This window comes from Haliotis cracherodii, unplaced genomic scaffold (genome assembly GCF_022045235.1).
Source record: "Haliotis cracherodii isolate W230 unplaced genomic scaffold, xgHalCrac1.p SCAF_6, whole genome shotgun sequence".
NCBI lineage: Eukaryota > Metazoa > Mollusca > Gastropoda > Lepetellida > Haliotidae > Haliotis > Haliotis cracherodii.
The window spans coordinates 5,545,186-5,561,401 of record NW_027266319.1 but is presented as its reverse complement, the minus strand read 5'-3'; the positions used below and the strand labels follow the sequence as shown (position 1 = coordinate 5,561,401).

Below are 16,216 nucleotides of genomic sequence, written 5' to 3'. Positions count from 1 at the left end.
CCTTGGTCCTTTGGACCCGGTGAGCTAAAAACAAAGTCAGATCGAAAGAAAAAAATTCCTTTATTTATCTTTTTATGATAAAAGCAATCAGTCTGCACCATCACAAACAAAACAGGATACGTATGCCTCGCTTGATTAGGAAAACAAACAGCAAACAGCTATTTACTTAACGAATTGGTGCAAAATGGGTTGAATTCTGGATTCTAACCCATGGCCCGGGTCTGTTTGGCACAGCTGAGGGATGCAACATCAAAAACACATAAAAAAGTGCCTCCAATTTTTTCCCTCTATTTACTTCTTGATGTTTAAATTAAAATCAATCAAATTGCACCATTGCGAACAAAAAAACAAAGTAAGATAAAACCATGGCTGAGTAGGAAAAAACTGTGTAAAGAAAACTATTAACTTTTACAAACATTAGTTTGTGGAGAATGTGACAATAACATTTAATGAATTTGTATATGGCACGTATAACTGCTCAAATGCGCTAAGACCATGACAGATCTTATTATACCCCAGTCACTGGATCAGTGTGCACTGTATACAACAATGAATAAAACAATTCAGTAAACAATACTTAAATGAACCTCAGATAACAAATGAACACTAAATAATGGACTGCAGCCTGTCTAAGACAGAAGCCATGGAATGTGATCAGATGCTTGCTGATGCTTGCCAGCGGCTGCCATGTTGTACCTCTACAGGATCACACGGCCAACAGGAAATCAGTTTTTGGTTTTTCGTTGCCAGATTGTCACAATACAACCACCTTGGCACAGCACCATATTTCCTAAATTAACACTTCTACTAATGTTCTACAAAATACCCCCCGAACACATATCAAACTTGCATTGATACATCAGTAATAATGGTAACACCGGGAAAAAAGCTTGATGCAAATATATTCAGTACATGAGTATGCTTCCACATAATGCTGACTAGCAATAACTGCCTGGTTTGAAGTTGGACAGGTTTCCAGCCTGATAGCAATTTCCTTCAGATAATGTGTAATAAACTAACCCAAACAATATGTCCTGCCTTTTCCAAAGCCGAAAGAATCTTTCAAATATTAACACAAGTTCAGAGATAATATCCTTACATAACTGCCACAAACATAATGACTATGTCCTGATATTTAACTGTATTGATAGCCTACTTGCGTAAAGTTCAAACCTTGGGGATGGACAGATATGAATGATTCCGAGATAACAGCGCCCAGACATGATTCACCGGGTTTCTACATGAACAACATATAACAACATTAACAGCGGTGTTCACTTGAACAGGGCACTCTTGTTGTTGATGGGTCTCTTGATGAACTTGGCACTGCTCATGAAGGCCTTGATGGCGGGCAGAGCCTCGATGCGGCCCATGAAGGCTAACAGTGTGGGGAATGCATCTAGGCTGCCAGGCTGCATTATTCTCGTCTGGTCCAGGAGTTCATAGATTGGAAAGTCACACACTGTCACCTGCCATAAATAAACACGAAAATGGTGTTTTACTCATAAAAACAGATGTCTCCCCCATCATTTTTTAAATACATTAGTTCAGACTTTTACTAGAAATGTGTTTGCAAACCCAAAAAACAATAATAGCAAACAATACCAGTACAAATTATGGTGAGGTGAAATTGGGTTTAACGTTGCGTCCAAGATTATTTCACTTATATAGCGACGTGCATGTACATGTGTGTGTGTTTGTGTGGCTGCTTGTACTAGTCCGGACTGATGCCGATTTATAGTCCTAGCTCACTGAGATACCATGCCACAGTGTAACATGAATACCCCACTCAGACACAGTATACGGACTCCGAGCCGACCAGTCCTTGCTAACCCTTAATGCCAAGCGCCAGACAGGGTAACAGCAAGTACCATTTTTTAACATCTCTTGGAATGACGCGCCCGGGGATCGAACCCCGGACCTTCCGCTCTCCGGGTGGACGCTCTACCACTAGACCACGGAGGCGGTCTACAGATTATGATTAATGCAATAAGAAGCAGTATCACAGTTGATGCCATGCTTACTCTTAGTTGTAGAAAACACTACTGAACTTGTAACAGCAAAATCTGGTCACAAGAACCCAGTAGATTATTCTTGTGTCAGTATCATACGTAGGCAGAAAAATTCTTTGACAAATATTTACCCAAAAATAACCAATCTCATCAAAATCAGATCTTAGTTCTCGCTACCGCTAAACAAAGATCTGAGGACATCCCATTAGGGGTCACGTCAGACCGACCTTGCGTGAACTTTGATTGACCAATGGAATGACCAATCCGAAGGCAGCTTTCTCGTGCTTTACGGCACTAATTTCAAATTGGCGACTACGCTTCGCAACATGTTTTGACAAATTCTCGATTACAAATTTGAAACCTAAACAAAAGAACATTCTTGAATGGCTAATAGGGTCTAGATGTATGGATTCAGTCTTCGATCAGAATACCCAGTGTTAAAGTTTTCGAGGTTGTATGATTAGAAATCACATTCCGACTGTCACTTTTGTGATCTGGTAAGCGACGCTCTGATTGGTCGGATGAAAGGTAGTTATGACGTGACCCCTAATGGGATGTCTTCAGATCTTTGTTTAGAACTAAGGTCTGATTTAGATGAGATTGAAAAATAACTACCATATTCAACCCATTAAGCGCCCAGGGCGCTTAAAAAAAGACAGAAAGGGTGGGTGCTTATTGGGGCCAATTCAGAGTCAAATTAACGTAAATTCATCAGTAAGCCGTACCGTATTTTCTTGAGAATAGTGCGCACTTTTTTTCTCCCAAAAACACAGCTGTGTAGGGGGTGCGCATTATACACGAATTAATGAGTTTTGATGTTTTTTCCCCCATGGAAAGACATTACTGTAAGCAGGTAACACCGGAAATACCATGTCAACAAATCCATACTGAAGTTCGCAAATTATTCATGTTATTACACTGTCTGGCTATAAAAAAGTGTTCTTTGTATATCTGGACTTTTGTTTGTAACTTCATTAATTTTATTCAAAATTCCTTTTAATATTGTTTTAATTAATTTCGGCGAAATTGTGTGTGAAGCGATCGGAAGATCGCACAACTCACCGTTATTAACAGCAACCATGGTCAGATTACCGCTATTGACACCTTGAAACGAACTTAAGTTGACAGAGAATGGATACATATATCATAAATGCCAAACTTTGATTCGTTAAAAGTCATTTTGTTGGACGATTCTATGTCAAAACGTAGTTCTCGCGATCACGTGCACAGGAGCATCGACGGTTACTGGTCAGACTGGTTCCATGTAAAAAATAGTACCCGGCAATAGGGTTATTATTATTTTAAATATGTTTAGTAAAAGCTGCATCTAAATTAACAAGAGATTGGAATATATTATTCCTGATAAAAAAATAGTTTCAGATACAACTTTTGCCGATCCTTGCATTTAAAATCCTGTAAAGTTATATCATTGGGTGTGTCTTGACCGAATCACCTGTAGATTCCAAGAAAACATATGTACAGCTGATTGCTGTGTCCGGCTTAGTTTACGAGAAAATGCACAAGGTAATCTTAATCCTTGGATATAAAACAATGCCTAGCTGAACAAAAAATACAATTTAAAGGGCAAGTTCACACGGAAATGAACCATTTTTTCTTGTACTTTTTCCACATTAAAAGTGTTAACATAGAAGTGTCATAGACAAAAATATAAAAACATCATATTTAATTAACATATTTATTGTACTAAAACGATTTATATTTTTCACATTTACCAAGTGTTCTATTTCCATAACAAAAACACCATGGCTTATGCCCCTTGCAATATGACGTCATTGGTGCCAATTGATAAACATTATGACGTCATCATGCTTTGTTAGAGCCGCTTCACGTGGTGTAGGTACAGTTTTGTGATTCTAGCATCTCAGATGCCAGCCAGAATTGTGTTATGCTGAGTCACCACTGCGCCGGAGTGTGTCGTAGACCATGTTGTTTTACCGCAAACTGGTCCTTGATATCTTTTGCGTTGAGAATAGACAGGGACAGTTGAATTGGCACCAATTACGTCATAATCTAAGGGGGATAACTCAGGCCTATTTCGCTCGTAAAACGAAGGCCTCATAACGGCATATCACTTTCACACTATTGTGAGCTTCCTACTTTCACTGTGAAAAAAAATGAGTGTATATTTTCAACTAATTCTAAAATTGCGTTTTGTTTAGAAAAAGAAAGAAAGTGATTTTTGCGTGTACACTTCCCCTTTAAACAGTAAATCAACATGTCTGGTGATTTTTTTTATCTCAAATTTCGAATTTGTACTGACGAAGTTTCTCATCACCCGTTCGTTTGCCGGACTTTGCTGAAGGGGTACGGTGTAATTTTTTTCTGTGCATAATATTCAAAGTCACAAATATCTAAAATAAACAGAATGCAGTCATGCCCCGCTTATACGGACTTCAAATATCCGGAAACCTTGGTTCCCGGACGATTTTCATTTAAAACAAAATAATTACAAAATTCTATATAAATTTTCTGAACAGTGAGGGGTGGGCGCTTATTGGGGGAGGGGCGCTTAATGGGTTGAATACGGTAATTCAGTATTACCTATAGCTCACACAAATTCCCAAAATAATATGTTGTACATTGTTTTCACATTATCGAACAAAAAAGGTTGCACTAATGTAAAAAAAAAGAAATATTTGAGAGCATCTGTTTTCTTCCTGACGATACATGTTAAAAACATGTTGGTGCAGGCCAGTATGTTTTTGGCATGTTCACTCACCTTGCTGCCAGCAAAGAACTGTTGGTTCCCAAGGAAAGTCTTGAACATCTCCAGCTTAGCAGGGAGTGCCTCGAAGTAGGCAGCCTTCTTCTTCTCCTGAATACACAAAATTTGGTGTTTACCATTTCTACATCAAGACAGGGGTGCTGATGACCTATTTGCCAGGAGCGCTATATCAAGTTTGTGTATTTGCAGCCAGACTCAAAAAGGCGACAGTGGTGAATGGGTTAAGGCTGCTCGTCGCCATAGCATAGAATCAAAATATGATGCATTGGTTGCAGGTACAGACCGATTTTTGTTTGTTTGTTGTTTAGATATTCAAGCAATATGCCAGCAGTCTGTAAATAATCGAGTCTGGACCAGGCAATCCAGTGACTGATAGTGAGCATTGATCTGTATAATTGAGATAAGTTGACACACATTAACCAAGCCAGTGAGCCTGACAACACCAAGCTTTCAAGCTGGTCGGGTGGGTCAGAACAACCCAGACCCGTGGCAAGTCCCCATGATATATTGTTTATTGACAAAAACTCACTATAGGTCAGCGGTTACATTACAAGTCGCTAATTTTCGCATTTCTTTCTAATGATTCACACATTCCTTTTGACTTGTATATGTTTGAGTAAAGGTTAAGCTTCAGTCAACTTCAGTGAACGCATCATCTGATTGTTTGATACATGTATCTAAATAATTTTGGCCAGGGCTTCGGTAAAACAATTCCCAATCAGACATTTTGTTCCCAGCTCTTGAGGCCTGCAGTGGGTACCCGGGTAGGGTCAGGTAAAAGGTGGTCAGGTACCTGGGTAGTGAATTTGGACTCGTCCCTGCCCTACAGGACAACCAGAGCAAAGTTTAATTTACCTCAATAACTTATGCACATGCCTACAGGTTGTGGATTGTATCCAGCTGGCGACAGACTAAATAATTCATTATGTCAAAAATTGTCTTACTGCAATTACTGAAGGGGCAACATATTGTTGGACGTCTTCGATAAAGGTCTTTTTGTGAAAGAATGACATGGAAATCACCAAGGTATTTTTCTGTGAGGTGCCGCTTGGCATATATTCTGGATGTTAAAGACTAGTTGCAATAACAACTACATTTGTGGAAGATAGGAAGTGAGGTATGTGACTTTGTTGCATCTTACCAATGAACGATAAGCAAACTTACAAACTCAGGGCTGTAACAGAGCCCGACAATTCCATTTCTGAAGTCCATGGCAGTGTCAAGCATCACATCAACCTTGACCTTCTCCTCCTCTTTTTCCCCCACTGAAACACATCAAGTACACTGATACACCACCAGGCCATGTACACACAGATACACCACCAGGCCACACACAGATACACCACCAGGCCACACACAGATACACCACCAGGCCATGTACACACAGATACACCACCAGGCCATGTACACACAGATACACCACCAGGCCATGTACACACTGATACACCACCAGGCCACACACAGATACACCACCAGGCCACACACAGATACACCACCAGGCCATGTACACACTGATACACCACCAGGCCACACACAGATACACCACCAGGCCACACACAGATACACCACCAGGCCATGTACACACAGATACACCACCAGGCCATGTACACACAGATACACCACCAGGCCATGTACACACAGATACACCACCAGGCCACACACTGATACACCACCAGGCCATGTACACACAGATACACCACCAGGCCACACACAGATACACCACCAGGCCATGTACACACAGATACACCACCAGGCCATGTACACTGATACACCACCAGGCCACACACAGATACACCACCAGGCCATGTACACACAGATACACCACCAGGCCATGTACACACTGATACACCACCAGGCCACACACAGATACACCACCAGGCCACACACAGATACACCACCAGGCCATGTACACACAGATACACCACCAGGCCATGTACATACAGATACACAACCAGGCCACACACAGATACACCACCAGGCCACACACAGATACACCACCAGGCCACACACAGATACACCACCAGGCCATGTACACACAGATACACCGCCAGGCCATGTATACATAGATACACCACCAGGCCACACACAGATACACCACCAGGCCATGTACATACAGATACACAACCAGGCCACACACAGATACACCACCAGGCCACACACAGATACACCACCAGGCCACACACAGATACACCACCAGGCCATGTACACACTGATACACCACCAGGCCACACACAGATACACCACCAGGCCACACACAGATACACCACCAGGCCATGTACACACTGATACACCACCAGGCCATGTACACACTGATACACCACCAGGCCGAGAGACCACCTACCATCCCCTCCCAGACACATGACTCAGTATGTACTTACAGAGGTTGTGCTTCCTGGCGATGTAGCGTAGAATCGCATTACTCTGAGTGATCTTAATGTTACCATCCACATAGTAGGGCAGCTGAAACAAAAATGGCAGTTTAATAAAAAAAGGTTTGTAAAATACAAAATCCCAAACACTATATTGTCACACCTTGAACAATTAAGTCCATAAGCCCACAGTAGTCTCAAAACTAGTCACAATCTGGAATGTACGCAAAATATTTTCACCCCAAAACAAGTTGTATCATATGAACCACCAACCCAAAGATGGGAAGTGGCACTAGCCCGCTCAGTTCATCTAATATGTCAAATGCATAGAGTTGACTCATGGTATCCATCTTCCCAAGGTTATGCCTCAATCACATATACACCAGTCGCCAGACAATGTGGAGGCATCGGCTGGTATCACCGATGCCCCGGCGTGCCACAGATTTTCCAGCCGATCATAGTTGTGTTCGCCGTCGAAATTGCTGCAAGAACTGTATCACATTTCAGTAGATTTTGTAAATATGCGGAGTCTAAATTTTCGGAAATGAAGAGTGGAAAGGCAAAGGGAGCTTGGGCTCTAGCGTACTGCATTTGGAGCCAGGCCAGTCTCAGTGTGTGGAGGGACAGGCATCCTGAAGACATTCTATGCTGCTCATCCCATTCAGCCCATTATATACACTCCCGTCACTGGAGGGGAACATCCCCAGTATTGACCGATTCCTGGCAGATGACCTTTCGGCTATCCTCTGATGACCATACCACACACTGCAAAATTTGTCCGATTCCCTCACGGTCTGGCAGGTGCCTAGAGGGTCACTGGTGGGCTGCCGGAAGATGTGTCACAGATCCATTACCGATGGGGATTATTTTCTTCCCATGTATCCACCGGGGTCTTCTCGATGTCAAAAACATGGCCAATGCTCGGAGATGATCGTCTGGTGCCCCAGGTATCTCTCAATTTTGCTGATTTTCAGCCTTTTCAGGCATTGTAAACTAATCTTTCCCAGCATCGGTGGATGCGTGACTCAGGCATTGTAAACTAATCTTTCCCGGCATCGGTGGATGCGTGACTCAGGCATTGTAAACTAATCTTTCCCGGCATCGGTGGATGCATGACTCAGGCATTGTAAACTAATCTTTCCCGGCATCGGTGGATGCGTGACTCAGGCATTGTAAACTAATCTTTCCCGGCATTGGTGGATGCCTGACTCAGGCATTAGGGAGTTGACTGACTGTAAAAGTCCAGTTTCCATCCTTGCCACACGAGGCTGGAATTTCTGGGCTTGAATGAAGAGCCACCACTGGCTATTATGAGTTATGTCCCTTCTATGGCCATCCTATTAACCACCCAGAGTCCACCTCTCATATCACTTGCATTTGCTTTATATAAAATGGCGTCGCCCAGTGAAGACAATCCAACTGATAACCAAGATCTCTATTGTAATAAAACGGGCCTTACTTTGCCAAGTGCATCTTGATTAAAAACATGAAAAGATTTGAAAAATTTCTGTTGATGCCAAGTTGTCGGTACACATGCTTTGAAGTTTAAATACAGCTGTTAACAACCTGATGTCGATTTCGTTACGCAATATTGATTGGACTATGTTGAACTCTAGAATTCAGGAAGATGGAACTGAAAGAGTCAGGCCTATTGTTAGAGCTGCCTTTAGAATACCCAGCATGGTGACACATGCTGCTGTTTCTATGGACATCTCGTTTCTCTGGATGCTGCAAGGATGCAGCTGTTACACTGATCAACTCACATTGGGGATGGGCAGCCCGAGGGTGAACTTCACTTTGGTCCAGCATTCCCGACTGTAATCAGGGGCTGAAGGAAAACAACAAATACTTCTTACTCCATCCAAAATGTTGAAACATCTACCTTTGTAAACAGTAGGGCTGGGACAAGACACCAAATGGGCGATCCAATGTATATCACGATACCTTGCTCACGATTTGATACATACAGTAATTTTCGGTTATAACGAACACGCTTATAACGAACTGACGGATATAACGAACTTACTTTGTGGTCCCGACTATTTGCTGTAGTTATGCTGTATATATGCTTATAACGAACTACGGTTATAACGAACTAAAATTAGTAGTCCCTTTGAGTTCGTTATAACCGTACTTTACTGTATCATGATACTTGCATGTTTCCCTTATCTGTGGTGCTTAAGCCATCTTTTTCATAGACAGGATGGCCAAATACCTGGCACACTAACGATTTACAGTTGGCAGAGACAAGTATGACGCAATGGATGAAAATATGTACGTTTCCACTGCTCATTTCCCCCAGTAATTAGTGTTTGGTGTAACATGTACTAAACAATTAAGGAAAGAATTGATACTTTAACTTAGAGTTTGATTGTGATCGATTTGTGTATTGAGAAGTAAAACATCGTGATCCACCAATACATCGGTGTATCCTCCCACTACCAGTCAACAGTAGAGTAGAACATACAAGGTTTATTACTTGCGTCATCAATTCAAATCAAGCTTGTACGTTATGCTGTTATAGGAGGTTATTCAATGAATAGGTGGGTCATGCTTGGTGACTTGGTTCATAGTGTATCATTGTACCCTAATGGTTTTGGTTTGGTTTGGTTTGGTTTGTTGTTTAATGCCGCACTCAGCAATATTCCAGCTATATGATGGCAGTTTGTAAATAAACAAGTCTGGACTAGACAATCCCGTGATCGACATCATGAGCATCGATCTACGCAATTGGGGTACGATGCCATGCATCAACCATGTCAGTGAGTCTGACCACCCAATCCAGTTAGTCGCCTCTTAGTACTTACGACAAGCATAGTCGCCTTTTACGGCAAGCATGGGTTGCTGAACACCTATTCTATCCCGGATCTTCACATGTCATGAGGATGCAGCTTCTACATTTGTTTCATAAAAAAATAGCCATGAAAGCTATCAGTTTATACAAACACAAAATGATTATCACAACTGTTAATTGAATATTTTCCCCTTTTTGTGTGCAGCATGTCATTGTTAGAGTTGGAAATTAGATAGAAATGTGTCATGTTGGCAACATATTGTGACCCTATATTGATATATGACATTATCCCGTTATGAATCGCAGTGTGATAGAGAAACATTAACAAGGCCCTGCTATTTATTGTATGAAAAGTGTCTCACCATCCCCCTGCTCGTACATAACATCGTCGAAATCTTCTCCGGCATATTTCAGCAGCAGACGAATAGGCTGTGCCAACTGAAACATAAAAACAATATATATGCATCATAATCATCATAATCACCATCAACAGTAGTAGTCGGGCAACGTTCACTACTGTTTAATAAAAACCAACTCGCCCAGGTGTGATGTTGACAAACCAAGTATCAAAACCAATCATAGAGGTGTGGTGCTGACAAACCAAGGATTAAAACCAGGTCTAATTTGGGATTTGAACCCACAATCATAGGATTCTGGCACTCACGCATGACCCCTGGGGCCCCCCCCCACACAGAAATGATGACAACAATTTGAATAGATTGAAAACATCTGGATACTTCAATAAATTGTAGGTAGAAAGTTCATGGGGTCCTAAATTACATTCACGAATATCAATTTATGTCTAAAATGTCTATAAGTACTTCTCTTAATAATCCAATCATCACATCAGGCTTGATCAAATTGAGTATCTCACAAATAACATCTCATTACTTCCAACTTCCACATACAACACAAAAAAATAGATTGCTGGCAGGATCAAAATTGAAATAAACAAAACAGGATCTAAATTGAAAAAACAAAACAGGATCTAAATTGAAAAAAACAAAACAGGATCTTTAGTTATTTTAATCATAAACATTTGTCATGGTCATTCTTCTGGTCTGAAGACCACCTCCAGGTCTTGTGGTAGAGCGTCTCCTAGGAGAGCGGAAGGTCCGGGGTTCGATCCCCGGCCGTGTCAAACCAAAAGACGTGGTACTTGTTGTTACCCTGTCTGGCGCTTGGCATAAAGGGGCCAAAACAAGGACTGGTCTGCTCAGAGTCAGTATACTGTGTTTGAGTGGGGTATTCTTGTTAAATGGCATCATGGTAAATCAGTGAGCTAGCACTATAAATCGGCATCAGTCTGGACTAGTACAAGTGCGCGCGCACGCACGCACACACGTGCACGTGTAAGAGTGAATATCATCCTACAGTACCCTATTTTTTATCCAGGGTATGAAATTCTCTCGTGTCAGGATGATTCTCCCTAGTGAACAATGGTGAATCAGAACCCATACCAGTGTATTTAATCAGATCAACAGAACATATATTTCCCCCCAAATTCCCCCCCTCACACCCCAACCAAACATGATGAAAATGCAAGTATCAACATAAATAACACTAGAATATTTTAACCTATTGCTAGTATTGAAGTCTGCATGGTCTGTCATGGGATAATATACACTGATTCATGTTAAAGTTAGTGTAAATGATCCTAGGATACACTTTCCTATTTCCACTAGGTTATGTTTCACTGGGATGAATTACCCTTAATGTTTGGACATAACCATGATAACCTATCCCAGATTTCCAACACTCAGGTAGGATACTATACTCTAGAGTAAAACTTCCCCCAGGATAATATTTAGGTAGGATACTATACTCTAGAGTAAAACTTTCCCCGGGATAATATTTAGGTAGGATATTATCCTTGCTTACACATGCACGTCGCTATGTAAGTGCAACAATCTTGGACGCGACGTTAAGCCCAATTTTCACCCCACCTCTGGTCTAAAAAGGTACCATGAAATTATTTTACCATTATCAATCCTAATGTTATTAGGTAAATCTGTGTCTCAAATGTTGTATTGCATGCCAAAAGGAACGTGTGAATTAATCAGTGCCTATACGAGTATTTCTATACATCAGTTGAGAAATGGTATGCTGCACACAGTAATGTTGATGCAATCTGTCACAGAGGCATTGACACTACATTCCTGGCAACACCAAGGCCAGGATCTGCCGCTCTGAAGGGTTTTACAAAGAATTTAAGATTTGACTTTAACAGTTTTTGCATGTACAAAACCTGTGTGCATATTGTGTAAATCTGCATAGCACAGTAGCAAGGTTTGAACCTGTTTTCTGGTTATAACTCCAAAGATACTGAATTTGATTCTGTAATGGAGAAATTATCGAATCGGTTGATTCCAGAAGCAGATGACAATCCCCAAAGGGTGGAGGTGACTCTACCCCGGGAATCAACAGATTTGAGTGGCTTCTCTGACTCAACGAGGTAATGGTCAAGACAAAGTAGACACAATGGCTAAACAACTTCTTTTTTTTTATATGGATCCTTATACCATTGTCAAGCAAGGCATTACTTGAAGTAAACGGATGACAAAGTGGACCAAATACAGGACTGTGAAGTCAACATTAAACCCATAAATGATGACATCAAGTCAACAATAATAACTTCACAGTACGTCTGCTTATGTAAACATAACCAATGATAACACAATGAGTGAGTGAGTACGGTTCTACGCTGCTTTTAGCAATATTCCAGTAATATCACGGCGGAGGACACCAGAAATGGGATTCACACATTGTACCCATGTGGGGAATCGAGCGAGCGAACGCTTTAACTAATAGACTTCCCCATCGCACCAAACACACAGGTTTGTTTGATTGTTTGTTCTTTAACGCCACTCTCAGCAATATTCCAGCCATATGATGGCGGTCTGTAAAGAAACGAGTCTGGACCAGACAATCCATTGAATGACATCATGAGCATTGATCCACACAATTTGGATACAATGACATGTGTCAACCAAGTCAGAGAGGCTGACCACCTGATCCTGTTAGTCACCTTTTAGGGCAAGCGTGCATTTCTGAAGCCCCATTCTAACCTGGGTCTTTGCGTGTATGTAAAGCAAGTGAGACATGAAGTCCCATTCTAACCCAGGTCTTTGCGGGTATGTAAAGCAAGTGAGACATGAAGCCCCATTCTAACCCGGGTCTTCGCGGGTATGTAAAGCAAGTGAGACATGAAGCTCCATTCTAACCCGGGTCTTCGCGGGTATGTAAAGCAAGTGAGACATGAAGCCCCATTCTAACCCGGGTCTTCGCGGGTATGTAAAGCAAGTGAGACATGAAGCTCCATTCTAACCCGGGTCTTCGCGGGTATGTAAAGCAAGTGAGACATGAAGCCCCATTCTGAACCCGGGTCTTCGCGGGTATGTAAAGCAAGTGAGACATGAAGCCCCATTCTTAACCCGGGTCTTCACGGGTATGTAAAGCAAGTGAGACATGAAGCCCCATTCTAACCCAGGTCTTCGCGGGTATGTAAAGCAAGTGAGACATGAAGCCCCACACATAAACTGGACAAAAACATGGTAATGATGAACAAACAAATGTTTCCACTGAAATACTTTTCTGTTTCACCTGTAAATTCCAACAAGCACTCCTAAACATTTTTATGAGTGCCTTGTGGCACATTCGTAAGAAACTATATTGATTTGTACATATAACACACCTTAATGCTTAGGTAACACAAACATGCACAGACCACTTGGGGCATTTGAGCAACCAAGCCAATCAAGACGATTCGTACAAAGATTTCCCTGTGTTATGTAAACTGTGTATTGGGAAACAAGGCACAGGCAATGGGCTTACATCATCTGTAGGAATGGAAACTTTTCAGGTAGAATTGATCCATGGTTAACTTTTCATGAAAATTCAAACTTCTTTCAAATGAAAAGATAAAACCAGGTAGAGAAAGAGCCTGTCCTTGCCCACTGGAAATATCTTTTGTAGACGTTATGGGAAGTTTGAAATAGCTTAAAAATTGTATTTGTCATTTTGTTGTTTAACGCTATGCTCAGCAATATTCCCGGTATGTCGTTTATATGACGGTGACAAAATGTTGTTTGGAAAAGTATCAGATATATTCAACATGTTTACATGTCTGACAAGGAGACATATTTCTTTCTTTCTTACACCAGGTGACCTGCAAGTTTTGGACAAATAAATAAGTATGGCTAAAATTACTGGAAGTCTAATAATGAGCAAGAAGTTGGTGCCTTAATGGTGTCTCTATGTGATTTGGGTAATCGTTAACTGAAAAATTCACATGTCTCAAAATTGTGTTTTAAAGTTTTAATGACTTGCATCAGTTGACTAAGTCGTTGCATCAATTTCGAAATGTGATCTCAGTTCATAATTCATTTATCATACACCAGCGTCTGTAGCCATGTGAACAATTAATACATATCTGTTCAACAAGTACTATGTTTCATTGGCCCTACTGTTACCAACCAATGGTTGAACAAATGTTCCTTGTTTGGGGTATAAAATGTAATTTCTTAAGTTTACCAAAGCAACATGGCGGATCATATCAATATATTAGTAACAGCTCTGTTCATAGTCCCTTCCCTAGAGCAGCCTTGAAAAAACACTACATCATATTCTTTCTATCTGGTGGATGAAAGAGAACAAGGTTCTACTGGAAGTAAAATATTACATCCTACACCGATGTATACTGAGATTGAATAGGAGGAAATATTTTACAGAAAACCGTTTTATTTGAATCAAGTTTGGGACAAGTGATACTTGTACAAATATTTGCCCCCCCTGTCAAAAAAAGTTAACTGCAACCTTGTCTACATGTAGAAACATTATCACTACCCTCTACATGTATATGTATAGAGAAGTGTGATTTTTATTATGCTGTACACACTGACATCAAGGAAATTTTGATTTGTCAGACAAAGGGTTGTTTATGACTTGATTACTTTCTAGGACTAACAATTATTCAGAGGCTATTCACTTTAAAGGTTAGAACCCACTGGACCCTCGCTTATACTATACTATACTATACTATACTATACTATACTATACTATACTATACTATACTATACTATACTATACTATACTATACTATACTATACTATAAAATGAAATTAAAGACAAGCCTTCTTTATACATTCAAACTCTTAATTGATGAAGTTCATTTTTTTCTAAATTTAGAAATATTTGGTTTATCCACATTTATTTTTTAGACTAAAGAACTGCCAATTAGATTTTTTAACAACACGTGTAGCAAACATTTCTGATGACAGTGTTTCTTACCTCGACTCAAGACAGCCCCGCGTATAAAGAGAAATGCTGTGTCATGTGGCAAGTTCAACAACGAAATAAAAAAATATTAATAGAATCTGCCTGCATCACAATCCAATTATGCTTCAATATCGACAAAAAATGTTTTATACTCACGCCGCGAATAGCCCAGTATCCAAGAGTAGGCATGATGTGGTTTTGGCGAGAGACAAAAAATGCTAGCACAGTAATACTCAAGTCAACCACGGGTTAAGCGACAGGAGATATGGCTGTTACCGCCCGGTATTTATACTCTCTGGAAGTTGCCCGGATGATCCGGCTTCTCCCTGCCAAGTTCAAGGTTACATCATGTATACGGAAGGAACAGTCATTACGTCACTCTTTTATCCGGGACCCGTTATTATGTTTCGTCTAAAAAGCCTGCATTTGTCCTCTCCATAAGCCATGCAAACAACATAAACGTGTATGATTTAACAGTGATATATATTTTTATTCAAAAGCCAAGGCACAGCGCGTGGTTTGTAGTTGTATGTTTGTGAAATTCACACTACAGCACTGTCTGACCCCTCGAGTTCCAAGAAATCGGTTTCGATTCCTCCGAAAAGGATGATTCCGAGAATTGCAAGCACAATGACGAAGCACTTTCTCATATTATGATGAACAGCCTAGAATATTCCAGAGAGGGAAATTTGCAGTTTTTATGAATAACTATTTTGTCGTTTCTTCGAGTAAAAATTCCATTTATGTAATAATGCCATACATCTCTGGACTATTTATTGATATAATTTCAGTTTATCATATATGAGTGCATATTTATTTATTTATTTATTCATTACTATCCATCCACATCATCAATGTGTCTGTAAAAAGACTCCCTGATATTTCAGCTTTCAGCTACCTCTTTAATCATTTTAATCAGAGTGAATGAGTACGGTTTTATGCCGTTTTAAGCAATATCTTATCACTATCACGGCCATTGTAATAACCATATTTCTAATGATCGTATTACAAATACATA

General features: G+C 40.6%; 1 protein-coding gene across 1 annotated transcript; it reads right to left on the bottom strand.

Annotated features, from left to right (window-relative positions):
- Positions 1 to 281: 281 nt before the first annotated feature.
- On the bottom strand, positions 282 to 15,490 carry LOC139445551 (glutathione S-transferase Mu 2-like). Its single transcript, XM_071226695.1, has 7 exons — positions 15,355 to 15,490; positions 10,284 to 10,359; positions 8,891 to 8,955; positions 7,137 to 7,218; positions 5,923 to 6,023; positions 4,753 to 4,848; positions 282 to 1,469 (listed from the first exon to the last, which is right to left on the bottom strand). The coding sequence occupies exons 1-7, from the start codon at positions 15,385 to 15,387 to the stop codon at positions 1,275 to 1,277; spliced, it is 648 nt and encodes a 215-aa protein (XP_071082796.1). The 5' UTR covers positions 15,388 to 15,490; the 3' UTR covers positions 282 to 1,274.
- Between the last annotated feature and the right edge of the window lie 726 nt (positions 15,491 to 16,216).